This window comes from Alternaria atra (assembly GCF_907166805.1).
Source record: "Alternaria atra isolate CS162 genome assembly, contig: 21, whole genome shotgun sequence".
NCBI lineage: Eukaryota > Fungi > Ascomycota > Dothideomycetes > Pleosporales > Pleosporaceae > Alternaria > Alternaria atra.
Window position 1 is genome coordinate 4,255,961 of NW_025091319.1, and position 20,181 is coordinate 4,276,141.

The following is a 20,181-nucleotide window of genomic DNA, read 5'->3' on the forward strand; positions in this document are numbered from 1 at the left end:
AAGCGGAAAGAGCGCGTCAAAAACGCGCTAGCGCATTGACATCATCGTGCCTACTTCCACGGGAAGAGCAGCACATCCAGCCACTTTCCTGAGAGCGACTTCAGGAATTGTCGGTGTAAACAACATGACTCAGTCAGCGCTTCCAGATGATATTCTGCATCTCCTGTGCGAAGAACTTGCCAATCAAGAACAATTCGACACGCTCTTTAACTGTGCTTCTGCCAGCCGTGCTCTCGCCGTACCTGCATTAACTCATCTGTACAAGTACGTTGCCACTGGTCTCGCCAGCTGATCACTACTTTACTGACATAAGTATAAGATCTCACCACCTAGCTCCCGTCCGGGGTGGGGGAGAAGATCTCTACGGCTTACCTGCTGCCACCAAGCTTCTTACAATTCAGAAATGGTAAAATCTCCCATGTACGAACTGCGTGTGAGACATACACTGATTTCGTACATGGAAATCCTAGGTCCATTCTGTGGCGATCAATTGTCGCATCCAGTCTCGACGTCACACTTTTCCCCTACTGTCGCTACATCAAGTTACTAGACTTTCGCGATCTGGGGTATCTCCTCGATGACGATCAGTTCCGTGCCAAAGTCTCCAAGTAAGGGAAACTTCAATAGCGGATGCCGTCAAATCTGATCTTAATCCAGGCAATTCTTCTCCGGGCCACTGAAACAATTCGAAAGAACCGAGTCAGGAATAAATATCAAAGGCAAGAAGTATACACGAATAAAGACAGCGGACATCATCGACGCGATCGGCGAAGGTATACATAATGCGCGAAACTCATGAGATGTCTATTAACATGTAGCAGTGGTTACCCAGCACACACCAACTCTCGAAATCATCAGTGGCGAGCGCAAGTAGATCCCGGTCTCTCTAATATCGCAGATGACCTGACAATGACTAGTTCAGCCTGGTGCTCTTGTACGATGGACGCCCCGGCTTCCCCGGCTCCAAAGCCTCGAACTGTGGGACGGAAAGCCTCTGGAAGATGAACTGGTCCACGCATCCATCAACAACCATTGTCCGCAATTCAGAGCCCTTATGATCTACACCTGGGTCTCCGAAGACAATGATCGCAAATTCGCCAAATTCCTTTCCTCGATGCGGCCAAACACACTTCAGACACTCCAAACGATTAGCGACGTCAAGGCAGGCGCCGAATCATTCTTAGCTCTTAATCACCATGGAAACTCACTCGAAGATCTAAGAATATGTGTATCCAATGATTCGATACCGCATTTGTCCCTACTGCAAGGATGTGTAGCTCTGAAAACACTGCGCATCGAGGATATACATGGTGCCGTCGACTTGGAAGCAACAGAACATGACGTCTTCCTCGAAACGACCGCCTGGCTACGCAAGTGCGCAGATCTTCAGCGTCTCAGTTTCTCGAAACTGCAATCCGGAGCCGCACTAATCACGCCTGTGCTACTGGAAGAGAAGATACAACTCAATAGCCTGGAGATAGATTCGTACACACTAAAAGACCATAAGACATTCCATCAGGCTCTTGTACACCAACAGTCATCCTTGAGGGTGCTGTTTCTGAGCGGCGATACCGATGGCATGTTTCGAGATGACTTGGACATCCTCGTGGATTCCTTGAAGCAATTGACAGAGTTGCGGGATCTGCACCTCATCCTCCCCGAGGTCCTGCGAGATGAACATCTCATTACCATCATCGCTAATCTCACCCTGCTGGAGGATCTATACGTCAGTGGCCTGGAGCTCAACGACATCGTACTACCTCATCTGGCGAGCCTACCGAACCTCCGTACCGTCACCATCTCCGGTATATCAAAATTCACAATGGATGGTCTCCTGGATTTCGTATCAAGGCTAGGGCCGGGCAATCAGGGCATCCGTCTTTCAGTCGATATGGCGGACACGGATACACTGCTTTCGGAAGACGAACTGACCTTGGTAAGAGACAACCTTGCGGAAAAGGCTGGTGGTACATTGGAGTACATGGCGCTCAGAGGTACGTATTCCCGTGATGAACTTGCGAAAAACAAAATACCTTGCTAACTATCTGCATTCAGACCCGAACGTTCCTGAGTTTGAAAGCGACTCTGACTGAGGCTTGTCTTTCAGCTCCCACATTAGGATGATACTTTTTGAAAAGAGTTTATATTGCACTATGTTTGGGGGTAAAATTAGCTTTTCTTAACTAGCACGACTAATGAGGACAATGAACTTGGCCATTGTGCTTTCAGCCCACAAGAATGTAAGATCTTGCTTTACTCACAAAAGGTTGAAATGTTGAAAACAAAAACTGCACCTCATAAGAATAGCCCTTCAGATTTTCGCTTGCTCAACCCATGACAATGTCATCGTCTCCTTCGTTTCCCTTGATACGTTCTTCCAGCAGCGGAAGCCTTCTCCGGATAATATCTCTCTCCAACTCCGGTAACTTCTTGAGTCTCTTGATGAAGTCTGAGTTTAAGTTGTCGTCGTCCAGATAAATCAACCGATTCTCCGCGATATACATTGCCAGATACTCCTTCAACCTCGCTTGCGAGGGAAGAGCTGTGTCTTGTGAACCATAGACCTGACAGGCGAAAACCAAGACGTCATACATCCCTGGCTCTATGCGTCCTTCCAGCTTTTCGACAACATGATCCATCATATCTGACATGCCCAGCTTCTCGGGAGTAACCCATGCTGACACGCATTGTGCGAATGATTCGTCCATTTCGTCTCCATCTCGCGGGTATCGGTGACCAAACCCGTCACTCTCGAGGTATTCTGCGACAAACACAAAATCGTCTGGCTGAATTTCGGCAAGAGCAGGATGCCGGAGTTCCCACATCCCGTCGTCATTGTGGTCAAAGCGATTGACGCCGTACCTGGGGTCGCGGAAATACGTGCGGTTCCACACACACTGCTTCTGCAGCATGCTGACCTCTTCGTTTGGACCAACGAGAACTTGGACGAACTCTTTGCTTTGAGATCTGTACACAGTTAGTCAGGAAAACTCAAGGCTCTATCGTCAAACCCACAATTCGCCATCAACGATATCACTGGTCGGTTCCTTCATGCCGCGATCTAAGCCACCGAGAGCATTGTCGATGAAGGATGAGAGCTTGGGAGGGGTTAGCCTAGTTGGTAGTTTTCCAGCTGAACGTGAAGAGGTACCTTCATTCGTTAAGTCTATAGGCGTATCTGGTCTGTAGTCATGTAGCCTGTCTCTCGAGGATGATGGAGGGCGAGGCTTTCCATCGTGATCTGGGAAATCTGATAGGCTAGCGACAGTGCTTGAAGGTGCTGCCCAGGTCGGTGTGAACGAAATCGAGGCGCTGTTCGCTTGAGCGGCAACATCGACTTGATGATTACCCGAGCATCTTGTCGGGGTCAATGGTGACAGGGAGGATGTCGGTAGACTCGCAGTACGTCTTGCAACTCTTTTTCTCAGCTGCTTACTGCAGAAGTCTTCTCGACTTAAGCGGAGAGCCTTTCGTAATTCTGGATCAGAGCACCCTTCTTCATCTGAGTCGGCCTCATCGCTTTCCGAGCCTGAAGCGTCGTTGACCGGGTTTGTCACTTGTTCTTGCCAGTAATCAAGACCTACACCCACCTCCAGGATGTTATTGGCCATTTCGTAGGCGTCACCTAGACCGGGCGTATTGCCCATGCTGTCCTCGTGCGTAAAGGGTGCGAAGGGATCGAAGTCGCTGATCTCTGTGGTCAGCGCCCAGCGACTGCATGTGTTAGCAGAGTCGGCAAATCCTTCAAGCTCTGGATTCTTACAATTCCAGGTTTGCGCCCATCAGCAGCACCAGCGTAACGTACCCATGAGGGCGGATGCGCGCCACTCCATTCGGTGCCATGTCATCAGTACAAATCACTGCCGGTCATGGTAGAAGGAATGATCCAGACACTCTGTACTGTACCAGGCTACCTGGAGAGAATTGCATTATAGTTGTCCTGTTTATACAATGTGTTGATGTTGTTTGAGGAAGATGGTTGAGTAGAAGTAGGTTGATGAGAGGTGGTCGTCGTATGGTAGTTGGCGCTCAAATACTTATTCTTGGTTATAAAAGATATTTATGAGTGCTAAATACTTCGTTCAACGCAGTCTGATATAAGTATACATCATATGGACACATCTTAGGTGTGGAGGCGGCTTCAAGTAAAAGCCATGCTAAGTGAGGGAAGAGAACAGATCCTGAAAGCCTTCGCACACACTACAGCAAACCAAAAAGCGTCTACCAGACGATGCATGATGATACTGCGGGTTATGAAATATGTGCTGATGCTTCAAAGTGTGTTGTGTGGTGTCAAGTTCAAGTGACAGAGAGAGATGCGGAGTTCATAGCTCATATCTCGGAGGTTGACTAAGCTGCCCGCAACAGCGAATCCAAGGACATCTGGCTTCAACATTCTCCACCACGGTTCCACGACGCGCAAACCACTGCGACGTCTGCCTCTGTCCTTCTCTCGGAATACGTTCGCTGCGAACAAAGACCCGAAAGAACGCGACTTCACGACCCTACTGCGCGTTCCACCTCCAAACCACGACCGACGAACGTACCTCTACCTCCAACCTCTACATCACCACCCCCGATCCGCAGCCATGCTGGGCCTCGCCAACATGCAACCGCGGCAACTCGCCGCACAGGTCCTAAACTTCGCGCTCGTCCTCTCTACCGCCTTCATGATGTGGAAAGGACTGTCCGTAGTCTCCGACTCGCCCTCACCCATTGTCGTCGTCTTGTCAGGATCCATGGAGCCTGCGTTCCAACGAGGAGATCTACTATTCCTGTGGAACCGGGGGGCAGACACGCAAGTGGGTGAGATTGTAGTATACAACGTCAAGGGAAAGGATATCCCCATCGTGCACCGTGTTGTGAGAAGATATGGGGGAGGGTGAGTTGCGCTTTCTTGTCTTTGCGTTGACTGGGATTATTGGAGAGGGCTGAAGAAGTCTGATTCAGTCTTCACATGCTAAGGTGTTATCACAAAGCTCATGCTGACTCGATTCCTAGCAAAACACCCCTTCGCCTCCTAACCAAGGGTGACAACAACCTCGCAGACGATACCGAACTTTACGCCGCCGGCCAGTCCTTCTTAAACCGCAAAGAAGACGTCATCGGAAGCGTTGTCGGCTTCATACCCTTTGTCGGATACGTTACCATTTTGCTGAGCGAACACCCTTGGCTGAAGCAGGTCATGTTAGGCATGATGGGTGTCATGGTCGTTCTGCAGAGAGAGTAGTGTTTGCGTGTTGGTTGAAGATGATCCTCCGTTTTGAGATACATGTTTCTAATGGGCACGCGGACAAGATGTGTGGGAAGGGCCCAGTTGGTATGCTTCGTACCTACCACATATTCTATGTGCATCTGCTGTCTTGAGGAGGACGAGGCTAGGCGTACAGACTATACCCCGACAATGTTCTGTTGGTTCCAAAGTCGAAAAAAAAGGATATACCCACGACTGCGCAGCTACTGCCCATCGTATGCTTCTATGCGCAGTCTCCAAACTATACATCAGGTTCAAAACACCCATCATATCTGTTCTGATGAACACATTTCATAACTCCCAGTAAGGTCACACTGGTATCTCGTAACTTACCTACATCTCGCATCATGACATCACCCACCTCTCCTTTGCATCATCAGATCATCATTCCCACACGGTACCCCTGGCAAAAAACAAGCCCACCTTGCTCACGGTAACAGCAAAAAGAAAGCACTGCGCCGTACGGGGTTTGACTGCTTCACTGTTAGCTCTGTGATTCGAACAGGCCCTTGTTCATGTACTTACACCCGTGATCCCCGCCTCCTTCGTTTGATGGGAAGGCGATAGCATACCACTAGCCCAACGGCGCTTTGATACTATGATGGAGTGATGAAGTAGCGCCGAATTAGAGGCATTATATATACAACATGTAATTAGGTAGGCTGTTGAGAAGGTGAGGAACAAGGAGTGCATCTGAGAAGCCTGGGAAGGAACGACTACCGTGGATGCGGGTGCCCGGTTTGGCGGTGTAAGGGAAAACATTGAACGACGGTTACACGTCGCTTGAAACGAAGGAACTTGGGGTTACCATGGCTGGAAAGGGTCTATCGCCTCGTCATGTCCTGACTTTAACACTAGGCAAGCTATAAATGTCAACATCAGGGGCTGAGTTGGGATTCAAACTACTGCGAGCATGCGCAGTGCTACGCCCAGGCCTGACCACACGAATACCAGTATCACGTAGCAAGGAAATTGTCGTAGGAGCAGCAAAGATTTTCCATACCGCAGTTGCTAGTATACATAGACTTGGTCATGAGCTTCGTGATGTTCCTTCACAACGTCAAGAGTAAGACGCCCAAACATCATGACCGCCCGCCATCAGCGCAAATCGTACTGACTGCGGCCGTCTTTATCGAAATGAACCACAGGTTGGCTAGCCGAAGACCTTCCTCCGCAAGAGATAACGAACCCATTAAGAAGTAGGAAGATCACAAATGAAATCGAGAGAGGCTTAGTAGCCTAGGCCACCTATGACAAGACATCTTCAGCATTGTTGATGGAAGCACGAGTGAGGTGCTAGCCTCTACTCGGACTCCTCCTCTTCTTCCTCGCCGGCCTATCGGTTGTTAGTCAAGCTGTCATAATCTCGAAATGCATGTAGGAACATACCTGGTAAGCGGCCTTCTCCTCCTCGTAGCGCTTCTTGTCAGCAGCAGCCTTGGCCTCGTATGGAGTGCGCTGCTTCTCGTTCAGGGCCTTCCACTTCTCGCCGAGAACCTTGCCGACCTCGCCTGTTCAAGGTTAGAGAGGGTTTGAAGACGGGCGTGGAGCGCAAACATACCGAACTTGATACCAGGGTTGTCCTCACGGACCTTTTCACGCTGCTCGTTGGCGAAAAACATGTATGCGGAAAGACCACGCTTGGGCGCGTTGGGGTCTATTGAAGTTAGTACAAGAGCGTGTGGATGCACGTGAGCAGCTTACCCTTCTTCTTCTTGCCGCCGTCAGCCTTGGACTTGGGCGCGGCCTTGCGGGTGGTCTTCTCCTTGGGCATGATGTTGGTTGGGGGGTGTATGTGGCTGTTGTTTGTTGTTAGTTGCTGGTCGAGTTGCAAGCAGCGTGTAGGTGAGAGAAAGCGCAGCAGAAGGATGCAATGGATGGTAAAGAGCTCAGAAGCGCAAGCACAGGCCGAAGCTAGTGTCTCGGCCTGCAAACAACGTGGTGTCTGGGTGAGTGGGTAATGGTGCTGCAGGGCTGCTATGCGCGTGAGGTGACACGGTCGCAAAACACCACAACACAACACGGTGATGCGCGATTTTACGGGAAGACAAGATGTGGGTACTTACGGAAGCTGCTAGATACGAGGAAATTGGATGTGTTGACTGATGTCTGTTTTGCAGTCAGTATGGGCGTGGTATCGAGTGCTGGCGACGGCGATGAAGAATCAATCGAACGCGATGACGTTCGGAAGATGGAAGAAAGAAGGCTGGGAGAGAGCTAGTTGGGGAAATTGGGGCAGGGAAACGCGTGGAAAAAGGGTGTGGTTGCGAAAAGTGGTTCTGGTGATGTTGCGACTTCGTCAAAATACAGGCGGACTCACCAAACGTCTTTGCGGGCGAAAGTTGTATGGGCGGCGGATTTGTTAGGGGAGGAATTGGGTGAGGGCTCAGCAGCACATTTTGTGAGAGGGCAGGCGCGCCTCCCCCAACAACAGGCCTGCTTACCTAAGGTACGAACGAGGCAGGCACGCTTGTTTTGCTACTGCCATAGCACACGCACCCGGACCACAACCCCTCCTTCATCCAACCGCTGCTGCGCTCCTTCACCGCATGAGACGATGCGGACGACGGCAGTCTTGGGTGGCTTCACGTTGTCTTTCTGGCATTGCACACGTCCTCTTCAGTCACCAAGAGGCTGCTCGTCGCTGTCTTGCCCTTTGCACTGCTGCGGGCTACACGGCGCATCCCTGGGCGCGGAGGCGCTGCCCTTCGTTCTTTCCTGGCGAGTTTCAAGTTTGGTTAGATTGCACGCAGAAGCACACGGTCTACCATTCGTTGGACGCATCCATCAGAAGCGGCCCTTGACGTTATCATTCATAGCGCGGCTGGCTGATGTTCTTCCCCGAGCACCAAAGCACCCAGCATCCAGTCCCAGTCGCGCAACCTGCCCACCCCTCAAACTACATGCTGCAGCCCGTTTGATGTTCTTAGCAGCTGCCCGGGACAATGGAGCAGCATGTCAGCCTATCTCACATGGCAGACTCTGCAGTGCAGCCCGTGGCATTGGTCTCCCTCGATGGCTAAGCACACTATAGTGATGGGCGGCGGCCTCTGCACCCGCTTCCGGCCACAGCGGTCTGGCTATTCACAGTGGCCGGTCCGAACACGGCAGCCGTCACTAGGTTAACGCAAGACACCATTCGAACATTGCTCACTTCCGACGGTCAAAGAGTGGACTTCTATCATCCTGGCTGAGCTTTGTGTTGAAAACTTGGACGCCTTCGGCCATCCGCCCTCTCCAAGCCTCTAACAGTCGAGGCAGGCACGCCCAGACCTAAGCCTCTCCAAAGGCCCCGAGTGCTCCAGACATTATCGTGTACCACCGCCGACACTACCTAGAAATGCTAGGCATTCCACTTGCTCTGAAACTTCGGTTTGCATCCATGTAGATTTATCGCGCGACGTTGGCCATCATCGCTCTGGCAACAGCTCTGACGTTTATCATCAATAAACATCATTACATAGGTACATACGGCGCTTCTCAAACGCCTCCCAATGCTATCAAGGGTTGCAGCAACAAATGACAATGTGAACGACACTCAATCGTCTTCATCCTCCATGACGAGCTCAGTCAGACCTTCGTCTGCAGCCCAATTGATCCCGCTACCCACTATCATGGCCGACAATATACCTCTCAGCGTCTTCACCCTCTGCCTCGAGTCCTTGAGCTCCTTTTCGACCGCATCGACTCGTTGGCGCAATTGTGGATCTTCGATGTCACGCACCGATTGCGTCTTCAGCTCTTCAGCCAGAGCAAGCATTGTTTTTGCGAGTTCTCGATTTCTTTGGTTTGCGACGATGTTGCTTTGTTCGGCCATACTCAGCGACCGAGTCGTATGAGCAAGCTTCGACGTCAGAGAACCGTGGACCATGGAAACAGTATCGTTCTCGGTGATGAGCGGCAGTATGCGCCTATACAACAACATCAGGCTATCGTTCAGACTCATCTATGCGATAACTCACTTCTCCGCAATTGACGTCTGTTCGCCGTCATGGACGGCTTTGAGAACAGGATCCATTACTAGCACATTGTGTGTGATTTTGTTCCTTATCTCGTACTCTGCTCTCGCTTCCATAGCTTCGCGCTGCGCTACAGTCAGGCGCTCCTCCAGCAGGTCATCTGGGAGTGCTGAAAAGTCATGCGCGTCTACTACAGGATGCAATTAATATTTTCTACTCCCAGGCTATATCAGCGGTGAGACGTGCCTGATTGTGGTGCTCCAAGAAGACTCTGCTGCAACTCAAGTTCCTTGAGCTGATCGTAGAGCTGTAGGGCTAGCTTCTCCGTCTCGGAAAACGCGAACGCGTCACTATGATTTGTTTGTAGCAGGTCCGCGTAGTCGTTTGAATCTTGTAATATAGGCGTCGCGTCCGCCATGTCAACATCGCCTCTTGCCGCCATGTTGTTATCGCTTTGATTCAAGTAATTCCAAGTTTGCGACTAAGACCATGTTCATCTGACCGAACGCGACCGTCTATCGTTCCCTATGATGCAGCCTCGTGGGGCCCATGCGCAGATCCCTGCATGAACCCTCCTTGGCGGTATCTGGTAACCATGTGCTCACGCATCAACTCCCCAAGCCACATGTCTCCTCTTGCACTGTCTCGACAGAACTCCACCAAGCGGGAGGGCAAGGCCGAATGTCGCTACGGATTGCTGTAGCTCATACGGGCCAGCGCCTCGACGCTGATCCCGTTGCCTTCACTTCTGTTGATGCACTCAAGTACTGGATCTCGAGAGCGACGGAGATAGCGCCCGAGCAGCAAGTCTTACTCACAACACAAGGCAAACATGTCAAGCTGCAAGCGCTCTTGACTGAGGTACAAATCCATCACAGGCTATACAGGATATATACTAACCACTCTTCTGTAGAAAGAGATATTCGTCTTCAGTCGCGAACTCTCAAATAATCCGCAGGCTGCCATATCATCCACACCACTACCAGACGCCTTCCAACCCGACGATGCGCCAAATCACCTTGCGAAGAACACCGATCTCGGGGCATGGCAGGCCCTCTTCCAAGCCCGCCGCGACTGGGCATTTGGCCTTCTCGAAAAGTCACACTCCATGTCCCAGATCGCCTCGAAGCACTTTGCCGAACAAGCTACCATTGAGAGAGCTACTCAAGTTGCCGTCGGAAACCATGATGCGCATATCAAGGGTTTGGAGCAGAAGTACCAGGCAGCCAGGGAGTGGTACGATGGAGTCGAGAAGGAAGCTGGGGACAATATACGGAGACTGGATGCCGACTTCGAACAGCTGGGGACGGTACCCGCCATCCTGAACTTTACGCGCTTTCTGGCCAAGGAGATGCGATCCCCACAGAGTGTACCCAGCAATACTCTTGTTCGCAAGACCCTCCAGGAATTTCTCGATGTCGAGGCTGTCAAGAAGGCCACATCGACGAGTAAGCGCGTTCGAGAGTCGTTTGGGAAGCACATGGACAGAATGCGCATGCAGTTGGAAAAAATCGAGGTAGATTACAACGAACTCCTGGGCGCTGTCGGCCAAAGCCAGAGCCGATCCATCGCCGACGATTCTGAAGAACCTACGCGACTATACAACGAAATCGATGCGGTTGTGAAGAAGGTCGAATCTGACTTCGAACATGTCATGGGACTAGAAGCAAGCTCCAAATCGGTAGCCCAGGTATCGAAAATGGCTTTGCTCCATACGCGAAACTTTCTGCCGGCCATACAAGAATACAGCGTGGAGATGAGCGATCTCGTACGACGGGCTGTCGAGCAAAAGAATACTGCCATCAGGAACTCGGTCGAGAGTATGCAGGGCATCGCGAATATCGAGTCGGTCATTGCGAGCATAGGTGCGCAACTCGAGCAGATTAGTATACCACAAGATGGAGTCGCTGCTTTTGAGCTCATATCTCTCGTCGGTCGTCTGCCCTACGTATACGGTACACTACTAGTCGAAGCCGTCCGAAGACGCGAGTGGACAGAAAGGATGGAAAAAGATACATCCTCGCTCGCTGAAGAGATGGCAACTTTTCAGGAAGAAGAAGAGCGTCGGCGTAAGAAGTGGCTGAAGCCAATATCAGATGTTGTCAACTTGGACGCCTTGCAAGGTGGCTCGCTGGGATTTGAATTGAATATACAACCTGAGAAGACCGTCTGGCCAATGGTCACCCGAGAAGAGCTTTTAGATTACCTCAAGGACTTGCAGAGACTGGACGGACAAGAATCTGAAGCCGAAGCATTTGCCCAAGCTATCAAGGATCTTGATCGTCCTACCAAGCAGCAAATCAAGCGCGCAAAGAACTTCAAAATGGGAAGTGTCCATGAGCCGGCTTTCGGCAGAGGCTCACAACTCATGATGCGAGGCGATGATGAGCTACGTGTGCTGAAAGAAGGTAACGCGAAGCTCGAGGATGAGCTGAAAGGCTATAGGAGCCGGGTTCGTCGGCTGGAGGATCTAGTACATCGTCAGAGTACCGTCAGCAGACTTTCAATAGGTGGTGCTCCACCGTCATTCGGCATACCTGATCCAGGCGACCCCTCGACGCCAACAGCCGAAGTCGCTTCACCTAGACCTCAGGAAGAGCTCTCCCGACGCTCTTCAATTTCTTCTAGACGGTACTCGGCGAATGCAGGGCAAGAAGACAAGCGCCGTATTCTTCGCCTTGAACAACAGCTCGCGGCGGAGAAGGAGGCTCGGGCGAAACTCGAGAATGATGCACAAGCTCGGAGAGACGACGATGCAGATCAACAACGCCGTTTTGAGGAGGCCATGTCTACTAAGAACAACATCATGGAAAATATGAGGGCGCAACAAAAAGAGTTTGCCGACGAGCGCAAGTCGCTTGAGGACGAGATTCGAGCGTACAAAGCCAAGATTGAAGAAGCCGAAGATGAACTGGATCGCGTCTTAGGTAGTCGGGACAACGAGCGAACAGGTGTGGATGCCAGGGTACAAGAGCTGGTTTCTCAACTTGAGAAGGCGCGCAAAGATGCTGCCGAGCAGAGCAAACAAGCCGAAGAGCGCATTGAAGCCCTGCAAGCTGAGCTCAGTGAACGTAACGCCGTAAAGGCGCAGGAACTGGACTCGCTGACCGCAGTCTTCAACCATCTTTCCCCTGATGCGAGTATACCCGATGATCATTCTACGCTCATTGCGCAACTTGAAGACCTAGCGATTCGATCACTCAATCAACAGAAAGAGCTCCAGCAAGCCGTGGCGATGGCCAAGTCAGACAACGAGAATGCTCATGCTAGGATCGAGGAGCAAGAACGCAACTTCAACACCAAGCTAGCCGAACAGGAGAAAGACGTTACAGCTGTCCGTGAAGAGCTTGACGTAGAGAAAGCACGCGTCGCTTCTATCACTGCAGAACTTGAGGAGGAACGGAGCCATCTACACAGCCTCCGTGCGAAGTTTGCTGAAGGCGAGACAGGTTCCGAAGCTCTACAAAAGCGCATCGAGGAAGAAGAAGACAAGGTTGGTCGTCTTCAAACCGAGCTGGCGGAGAAGAATTCGCATGCCAACAGCCTCGATGTCGAGCTTATGCGGGTAGAGAAGAAACTGCGCAAGCTTGAGGAGGCCGATTCGTCCCGCCACCACCAACGTATGCATCGTGCAAAAGACCTCAGTCAACGTCTATACACGCTGCATGAGCGCCTTATCCGTCTAGTTGAGGCACTTGGATTTGTCATCACCCATGAAAACGGCGAGATGGTCCTTCAACGAGCGTCTAGGCTTGGTAGTAGCACTATCATGACGGACACCAGTGCAGGACTTAGTCGAAGTATCACCACGCCCTCGCCTACTCCTCTGAAACGCTTCTTAGAAGACGTTGGAGACCTCCACTTCCTTCAATGGACTGAAGCTACGAGCTCAGAGGAAGAAGACCAGCGGTACCAGGAGCTTATTGAAAAGCTCGAGCTCTTCAACACCGAAACCTTTAGCGACGCTGTTGCAAAACGGATGCGCGACATGGAGCATACGGCACGAAAGTGGCAGAAAGAAGCACGAGCATATCGAGACAAAGCCCATCGCTTCCAAGCCGACTCACACGACAAGATCGCTTATCGTTCGTTCAAGGAAGGTGACCTTGCACTATTCTTGCCGACCCGTAACAATGCGCATCGACCTTGGGCTGCCTTTAATGTTGGAGCACCGCACTTCTTCCTTCGCGAGCAAGACACGCATCGACTGGGTGGAAAAGAGTGGCTTGTGGCGCGTATATCAAAAGTGGAAGAGCGTGTTGTCGACCTCTCCAAGACACTGGATGGTGCACCTCGAGCATCATTAGACGGTCGTTCTATCGCTTCGAGCAATGCCGTTTCGTTCGAAGACGACAATCCTTTCGAGCTATCCGATGGACTACGATGGTACCTATTGGAGGCGACAGAAGAGAAGGCGATGGCACCTGGTACTCCAGGTATCAAAGGTGCGGTTACCGTGAAGAGTAGTCTAGAGACCGGACAAGGCGAGATGCAGAAAGCAAAGAAGAAGTCCTCCATGGACCCAGCGACTCAGCTTGGAAAGTCACTCGACAGTCGCCGCAGTAGCGGAACTAGCAGAAAGAGCGCACCATTAGTTGGCCATCATAACTCAACGGAAGCGCTTTCCCCAGCTGAACATCCCAAATCAAATCCCAACTCCGCCACGGCAACACGGGGCGCGAGTCCAGCTGGTGCACATGGCCCCAGCCATCTGAGGGAGACGTCGACGAACGGTGGGGACAAATCAATGGACGATGGAAATGGAGGCAATGTGCGCGACCTGCTCTGGGGACCTTAGGTTTTCGCTTCCTGTAAATCTAAGCTCCCCTAATAATGACCTTTGCCAACCTCACTGACATCACAACAGTCATCCATCGCCCAGCTTCAGACACTACGCAAGACCTCCGTGTCAGGCCCAGCCAATCCACGATCGGACACATCTCCAGCCAAGACCAGATTAGGAAGTCTAGCCGATCTGAGGAGTCCTCTTGTTGACTCTCGCAAGTCGCCGCTCGCGAGGAAAGGAAGTATATGGGATAGCTTCTTTCAGTACGATATTGAGTACCAGGGCAAAGCATCGAAGAAGTAGACTTCGTTTATAGGGAGTCGGAGCGATTCTTGGGTACACCATTCTCACGCATTCACCATCGGCTTACCTGGGCATAACGGACGGCGTTCACTGCTACATTACAGGGGACCTTAGGTATAGAAAGCAATCCAAGGGCGAAAATGGGGTAGCTTCGCTGAGGTATAGTTCAATAGTACAACATAAATATTACTGATATCGCGTCATGATACTGCTCCAAGGAAGCTGAGCACTGAATGTACGTCATAGCACCTTGAGGTCTTTCTCCATCCTCCATCGCGTGTTTCGCCAAGATGCTCCAGCGCCCCATATTTTCCGGATCTCGGCTAAGGCGTTCTCCCATGGTGTAACTGGAACAGCAACGTTATGTAGATCCTGCGTACATTAACCTTGAACGAATAGCCACGCTCGATTCTGTTTGGTTGGCTCGCATGTTCCTGTCTGCAAGCGATGCTGTGTTCCTGGTTCAGTGGACGACTTGGGAATATAGGTTTATTTGCCAAGATCACTATTGTGGGAAGACGATGTGCTACATGGGACGCCTGACATCTGAAAGCAAGGCGAGTGTGATGTAATGTTTTGAAAATGGGGGCGTTGGATGACTCTGGCACGGTGGTATTAAAGAAATAAGCCACGACGACCGCTAATTCCCTACTGTTGGAATACCAAACATTTCCTCCCCTAACGATCCTCCATTATGGCTACTCTTATCAAACGCTCACTCCTGGCTTCAGTACTAGCTACAACATGCTTCACACAAAATACATCCGAATCAGGATCTCAGTCCTTGACATGTGACGACGTCTCCGAAAGCCTCGCATACAATGCTTCCGTCATCCAAAATACGACGGCCCTGAACATCGTCTGGCTGGGAGCCAACGAACACGTAATGATTACCGAAGACGACCGTACCACTTGGCAGATCTCGTCCTACATTGGGCCTGGATATAACGGTGGTATGGCGGAGTACGGTGAAAACGACACTCAAGCTGTTCTATGGCTTGAAACTGGAGATTCGAATATGGAGCGTTTGGGCGATCTAATGGGCTTGTGCCACAACTATGTTCCGTTGCAGAACCGCACCACTGGAAATTTGACGTGGAGTAGAGAGGTATTGGAGAGGGCGCAAGACGATGATGGGGATTGCAGGACGATGTTGGGAACAGAGTGCGTAGAGGCGCTCCAATCGTGGTATCAAAACCAAGGACAGTCTATATGGACTACTGGCCAGTCTCCGGCCTGCTCCTCTATTGAGCATGCCATACCCTCCGAGTGTGAGGGTATGCTGTCTGAGGCTGTGACAATGGGTAAGTTCTAGGTCTGTGGTAATGAAGAAGCGCAGATCAAGCTAACCACACTCATAGACGTTGTCCGTCTCAACACTTCTGCTGAAGACCGCATCTGGAAATGGGACCAGGCCATTAACATAACCTCGTTCTCGGACAATGTCACCGTGCCTACTTGCGGCGACCGGAACCTTAGCAGCAGCTGGGGCAACAGGATCTATCAAACGACCGACTACGACGTGGCGTTCAACTTCCCCATTGTAGATATCATGACTTTTTACCCTACAGTACCCCTCACCAGTAGATTTCTTGGCCGGGAAGGCCATGCAAAGGTTGTGTGTCTAAAGCCTGAAAATGTGCAGGAGGGAAGTCGGGCTCCGAGGACGGCGAAAGAGGTGCTTGATGAGAACTACGGTCCACAGGATAATGAGTCCGGTGCCGAGAGAGCCTTTGGATGGGGCGGTAAGGCTGCGCTGGCGTCGGCGGCTGGTATAGTGGTAGGAGTCTGGTTAGGACTGTGAAGTAATGCTGTTTAGTTAATGAACTGTTCGTACACGATTTGTTCACACCAAAAGCCCGATAGGCGCCTATACGTACGTATCCATCAGTAAGCCATTGGGAAACCCTTGGCTATACTCAAGGCTCCGGATAGCATCGGAAGGATCGGGATCGGTGTTGATGTCAAACTGTGGCGCCTCGCGCAGGCAAGCTTCCAGACACAGACTGCTCCCCCAATGCTCGCCCACATTCACCGGACACACCGCAGTGAAAGAGAGCAATGCCAAGGCGTAGCCAAGTGGTAAGCTTACTTCTTGCGGGGTGGGGCAGGACGTAGAGTGACTTGACAACTGCGTTACTGCCGAATGCCCTTGTCCATAGTGAAAGAAGTAACCATTCGGCTACAGAGTGTAGCTTGCTGGTTATGTGACGAAATGTCATCCATGTAGCGGCACTGTTGTCCAAATCGCCAGCGCTAGCTGTATACATTAGTAGAAACACGTTGCACTCGATGCAACTAGAAACTGTGAGTACCTCTTCGCTGTAATCAAGTTATAGAGGTTTGCTAGCACAACGATTACTGATTGCTGTACCTGATAGCTTTGTAGGGCGCGGTGTGACGTAGGAGAGAAGAAAAGGTCTAGGTAGTGGAAATGTATCTCAACTTGCGGATATTGCATCGCCCATATATCGCGGGTATCGAGGATTTCCAAATATCTAGGCTGAAGATTATTTGAAGCCTAGGCCATCATTGCTTACATGTGCGTCTCCCGTTCCTCATAGAGAGCGGGTCAGGACGCAAGGAGGATCATGTCTTCGTCGTCATGCTCAAAATGCATGAGATCCTTTGCAGCAATGAGAACCACCGTTCGAAACCGGCATTAAGATTGTAACAGGAAGAGCATTGACTTCACGCTCGATCACGGTCTGACTCGAAAGTCACACTGTCTGTGTCGCGTGGCTTGTGTATCTGTGCTGGCACCTGTGACATGTATGCCGGAACCGCTAGTGGGATCGCCGGCACCACGGAATAGTCCTTGGAGCTTGGGGTGGTGTAATAACCACAGGTTTGGAACCGTCATTGTCTTGCTGGGCCTGTGAAGGTTACACGATAGTCTAGGCAGACACAGTTTGTCAAGCACTCTCGATAGGTCAAGAAATGCCTCATAACTGAGTAGGCACTTGGCTAGGCAGCATATATAGCGCATTTGAAGTAGCCTGTTTATGGGCTTGCAACTTGGAGTAGCATGCCGCGTGATGCTGGACGAATGTTGGAGTTGGTCATGAAGCGGGGTCGATATGTGAACGAAGATCAAATCTAAGCCAAGGCGGGGCCAAGTTATTTAGTTTTCGCCAAGGAGCGTGAGAGACGCGTGAGAGGAGCGGGGCGAATCGCAGGCGTTGCGAGGCGAGCTGATGCATGAAGGCGTTGAGGCTGTGCAGGTGGGCCGATTACGATTAGGGCGCTCCTGTCATGGGTCCTGACACACTGACAATTTAGCTTTGATCTGGCGTTTCTGTGGTTTCCCGACCCCTTGGGCGGCACGCTCATTCAGAATTTCAGAGTAATATGGGTGCCTGAATTATCCGGGTAGTTAAACTTTTCGCAGGCCCGTGAGCATGAGGGTACATGAAGGGGTGAGGATCAACGACAGGGCTGCAACGGCTATCCTGCTGCATACGGGAGTTGTCTGACTGATCGCACTATCGGCAGGCTTGCAACTATGCACCTTGGACATGGATACCGCTGTGTAGCCTGTGATAAAGCATGTGTTACCGGAATGTTGCATGTGTAGCCGTGTTTCTAGTCAATCAAAATGCACGCGAACGGCATCCTAGCATGGGACCATTGTTGACGTCTGTGTTACACACCGTGGGCAGAATCCGAGATAAGTGCCGTGTACTTTGGGGTGGTTGCTTCTTCCCATAAACAGCTGATTTGAGGGTGTAGGGTGGGAGGGAGCTGCGTTTAGCCAAGGCGAAGCGAGAAGGTTTGATCTCGAGGCACGGTGATGGACTTGACTCTTGGTTTGTGATCTGGTGATGGCGGATGAAAAGTAGCAGCGGAAAGTGGAGCATGTCAAAGGCCACGAGGCATGACTTCATCCGAAGTACATTCCGGCCATGCTCACCCGCAGGCGCTGACCTGGGTTTCAATATGTTCCGCTCGCTACCGGGCCGATGAGTGTACAACAGGCGTCGAATGTGGAAGCCAGGAGATGGGTTTTGGCAAAATAGCAACGCCCCTTGTCACAACGCTGATTACCAGAGTGTCTGAGCGCTGTCGTGTCAGGGCAGTTTTCTATGATTGTCGCACGCGTGGGACAGGGAGCTAGTGCCAATAGAACTTGCACATTTCCACATGCCGTCTGCCAAAGGCTTTAGAAGGGTCTTTGATGGCGAACGGAGCACATTGTTATCTGAGAGCGGTGTGAAGAGATGGCACACGAATCCAGCGTTCCGGCACGGATCTGCTTGTAACGCCGTTAGTGCAAGAGCCCGCGCTTCTGTCCCGGCGCCGCGGCGGGCATGAAGGAGTCGCCTTGTTTGAATCACGGGCGTTGCTAGGCTTGGGCACACCTGGAGAGTCCTGGACAATCAATTCAACGCTAGAACCTCGCACCCCTGTCCGCCCAACACAGTGGTCCGTCGTGTTAAATACCATAATAGTCGCCCTCCCAGTACCGTTTATTCATAAACGCCAGCTGGGTAAGACTGACTTCACCATTGTTCTGCAGCAACTTTCCTGACTCATCGCCCAATCGCCTCGTCCGTCCGCTTTCTTGCTTGCTATAGTAAGCCAACCTTACCAAGCCGCCGGCACCGAAGACCCATCGTCATTCCACCAAGTTCCGAAGCTTGGGCTTGTCTAACACCGTCCTTTTCGCCGTTCGTGCCTCCCGTGTTGCACTTGTCCGCTCTAAATTCCGCCGCACTTATCGTTCCCCGCGTATCACACGCTAAGGAAGCAGGTAAGGGGTGATCGACCACGCGCGTTCCAATCAGCTCCCACACTTTGGCACACGGCATCCTACACTGTCAATCTCCACTTCACGGTCCTCCTGCACTTAAAACATCTGGCCCGCCGCTTGCTTGCAAAGTAATTGCAACCGCATTTTCCACCCACGCCCGCACTTTACCACTACCACCTTTCCAATAGTGGCCGCTAGTGTCTACCCCAGATTGCCACCCGTCTTGATCTTGTGACAGCATCCCGCACATCACGTCCAAGACCGACACCACGTCTTCCACCACGACGTCGCCATCAGCCAAAACGTTCTCACACACCTTGCCCCGCAAACGAATCTACCTCGATATTACTTGAACACAACGCTGCAATGTGCGTCGCCGAACTCTGCGTCACGGTTCTTCCGTGCCAGCACCGCTGGTACCACCTTGTTCGCCCATGCAGCCCATCCAGCAACCTCTCCACATGCGGAAAGAAGCTAGGGATCTCGGGATGGGAAGTCAAGTGCGATCACTGCCCTTACTGCCATGGCCACGTCTCCGAGTTTGAGTACAAGCTCATCGGCGATGGACCAGCACCGCCAGTCGGTTCTCTCTCAGGACTTGCGCGCGCACACTCGACCTCTTTGAACGCAGCCCGTCGGGACATCCGTCTCGACAACATCACCCGAACCGACAGCGCTACTAGCGTAGGCAGCAAGAGCAGCTTGGTCACTGCGGCCTCTGAGAAGAACCGCGCAATGAACTCTCGACTTGACGCCTACTTCTTCCCATCAGCTGAGCAACCGTACCCCGCTGTACGAGAAGATGATGCCGTGAGTAACAGCGCTACCAGCCCGAGCGACACATCGAGCAACGACCGCGCAAGCATGCGACATCCATCCATCTCTATGCCGGCTGAACCTTACAAAGCCAACATGCTTTCGCGTGTCCGGCAGCGCACCAAGCGCATCTCCACCATCTTCAGATGATCAGACAGTTGACACTGTGCTTTGCTTGGCCACGTCAACTACACAGCCCACTTCTCAGCTCTTGGTCGTTCGCATAGCGTTGGAGTCTAGACTGTGGCTGAAATGAGGAGTCGCTTCCCCATCGGATCCACTTAGCCACGTTCCTCGGCCCGGACAGCAT

The 20,181-nt window shown here is 51.7% G+C and overlaps 8 protein-coding genes across 8 annotated transcripts; 5 read left to right on the plus strand and 3 right to left on the minus strand.

The window, feature by feature from the left end:
- Positions 1–124: 124 nt before the first annotated feature.
- ALTATR162_LOCUS1845 (uncharacterized protein) lies at positions 125–2,093 on the plus strand (the record flags this gene model as incomplete). Its single annotated transcript, XM_043309445.1, has 7 exons — positions 125–264; positions 320–406; positions 471–608; positions 658–773; positions 822–857; positions 918–1,994; positions 2,056–2,093. The coding sequence occupies 7 exons, from the start codon at positions 125–127 to the stop codon at positions 2,091–2,093; spliced, it is 1,632 nt and encodes a 543-aa protein (XP_043165380.1).
- Positions 2,094–2,327: 234 nt separating this feature from the next.
- On the minus strand, positions 2,328–3,843 carry ALTATR162_LOCUS1846 (uncharacterized protein; the record flags this gene model as incomplete). Its single annotated transcript, XM_043309446.1, has 4 exons — positions 2,328–2,967; positions 3,016–3,151; positions 3,437–3,714; positions 3,764–3,843. 4 exons carry the CDS (start codon positions 3,841–3,843, stop codon positions 2,328–2,330), a joined length of 1,134 nt encoding a protein of 377 aa, XP_043165381.1.
- Positions 3,844–4,589: 746 nt separating this feature from the next.
- ALTATR162_LOCUS1847 (uncharacterized protein) lies at positions 4,590–5,230 on the plus strand (the record flags this gene model as incomplete). Its single annotated transcript, XM_043309447.1, has 2 exons — positions 4,590–4,882; positions 5,002–5,230. 2 exons carry the CDS (start codon positions 4,590–4,592, stop codon positions 5,228–5,230), a joined length of 522 nt encoding a protein of 173 aa, XP_043165382.1.
- A 1,327-nt stretch (positions 5,231–6,557) lies between these two features.
- On the minus strand, positions 6,558–7,028 carry ALTATR162_LOCUS1848 (uncharacterized protein; the record flags this gene model as incomplete). The annotated part of the gene is made up of 4 exons (XM_043309448.1): positions 6,558–6,590; positions 6,644–6,765; positions 6,816–6,911; positions 6,959–7,028. The coding sequence occupies 4 exons, from the start codon at positions 7,026–7,028 to the stop codon at positions 6,558–6,560; spliced, it is 321 nt and encodes a 106-aa protein (XP_043165383.1).
- A 1,764-nt stretch (positions 7,029–8,792) lies between these two features.
- Positions 8,793–9,655, minus strand: ALTATR162_LOCUS1849 (uncharacterized protein; the record flags this gene model as incomplete). The annotated part of the gene is made up of 3 exons (XM_043309449.1): positions 8,793–9,165; positions 9,217–9,403; positions 9,460–9,655. 3 exons carry the CDS (start codon positions 9,653–9,655, stop codon positions 8,793–8,795), a joined length of 756 nt encoding a protein of 251 aa, XP_043165384.1.
- Positions 9,656–9,894: 239 nt separating this feature from the next.
- Positions 9,895–14,302, plus strand: ALTATR162_LOCUS1850 (uncharacterized protein; the record flags this gene model as incomplete). Its single annotated transcript, XM_043309450.1, has 4 exons — positions 9,895–10,074; positions 10,127–13,935; positions 14,012–14,024; positions 14,081–14,302. The coding sequence occupies 4 exons, from the start codon at positions 9,895–9,897 to the stop codon at positions 14,300–14,302; spliced, it is 4,224 nt and encodes a 1,407-aa protein (XP_043165385.1).
- Positions 14,303–14,996: 694 nt separating this feature from the next.
- Positions 14,997–16,106, plus strand: ALTATR162_LOCUS1851 (uncharacterized protein; the record flags this gene model as incomplete). Its single annotated transcript, XM_043309451.1, has 2 exons — positions 14,997–15,606; positions 15,664–16,106. The coding sequence occupies 2 exons, from the start codon at positions 14,997–14,999 to the stop codon at positions 16,104–16,106; spliced, it is 1,053 nt and encodes a 350-aa protein (XP_043165386.1).
- A 3,315-nt stretch (positions 16,107–19,421) lies between these two features.
- ALTATR162_LOCUS1852 (uncharacterized protein) lies at positions 19,422–20,021 on the plus strand (the record flags this gene model as incomplete). The annotated part of the gene is made up of 1 exon (XM_043309452.1): positions 19,422–20,021. One exon carries the CDS (start codon positions 19,422–19,424, stop codon positions 20,019–20,021), a length of 600 nt encoding a protein of 199 aa, XP_043165387.1.
- Between the last annotated feature and the right edge of the window lie 160 nt (positions 20,022–20,181).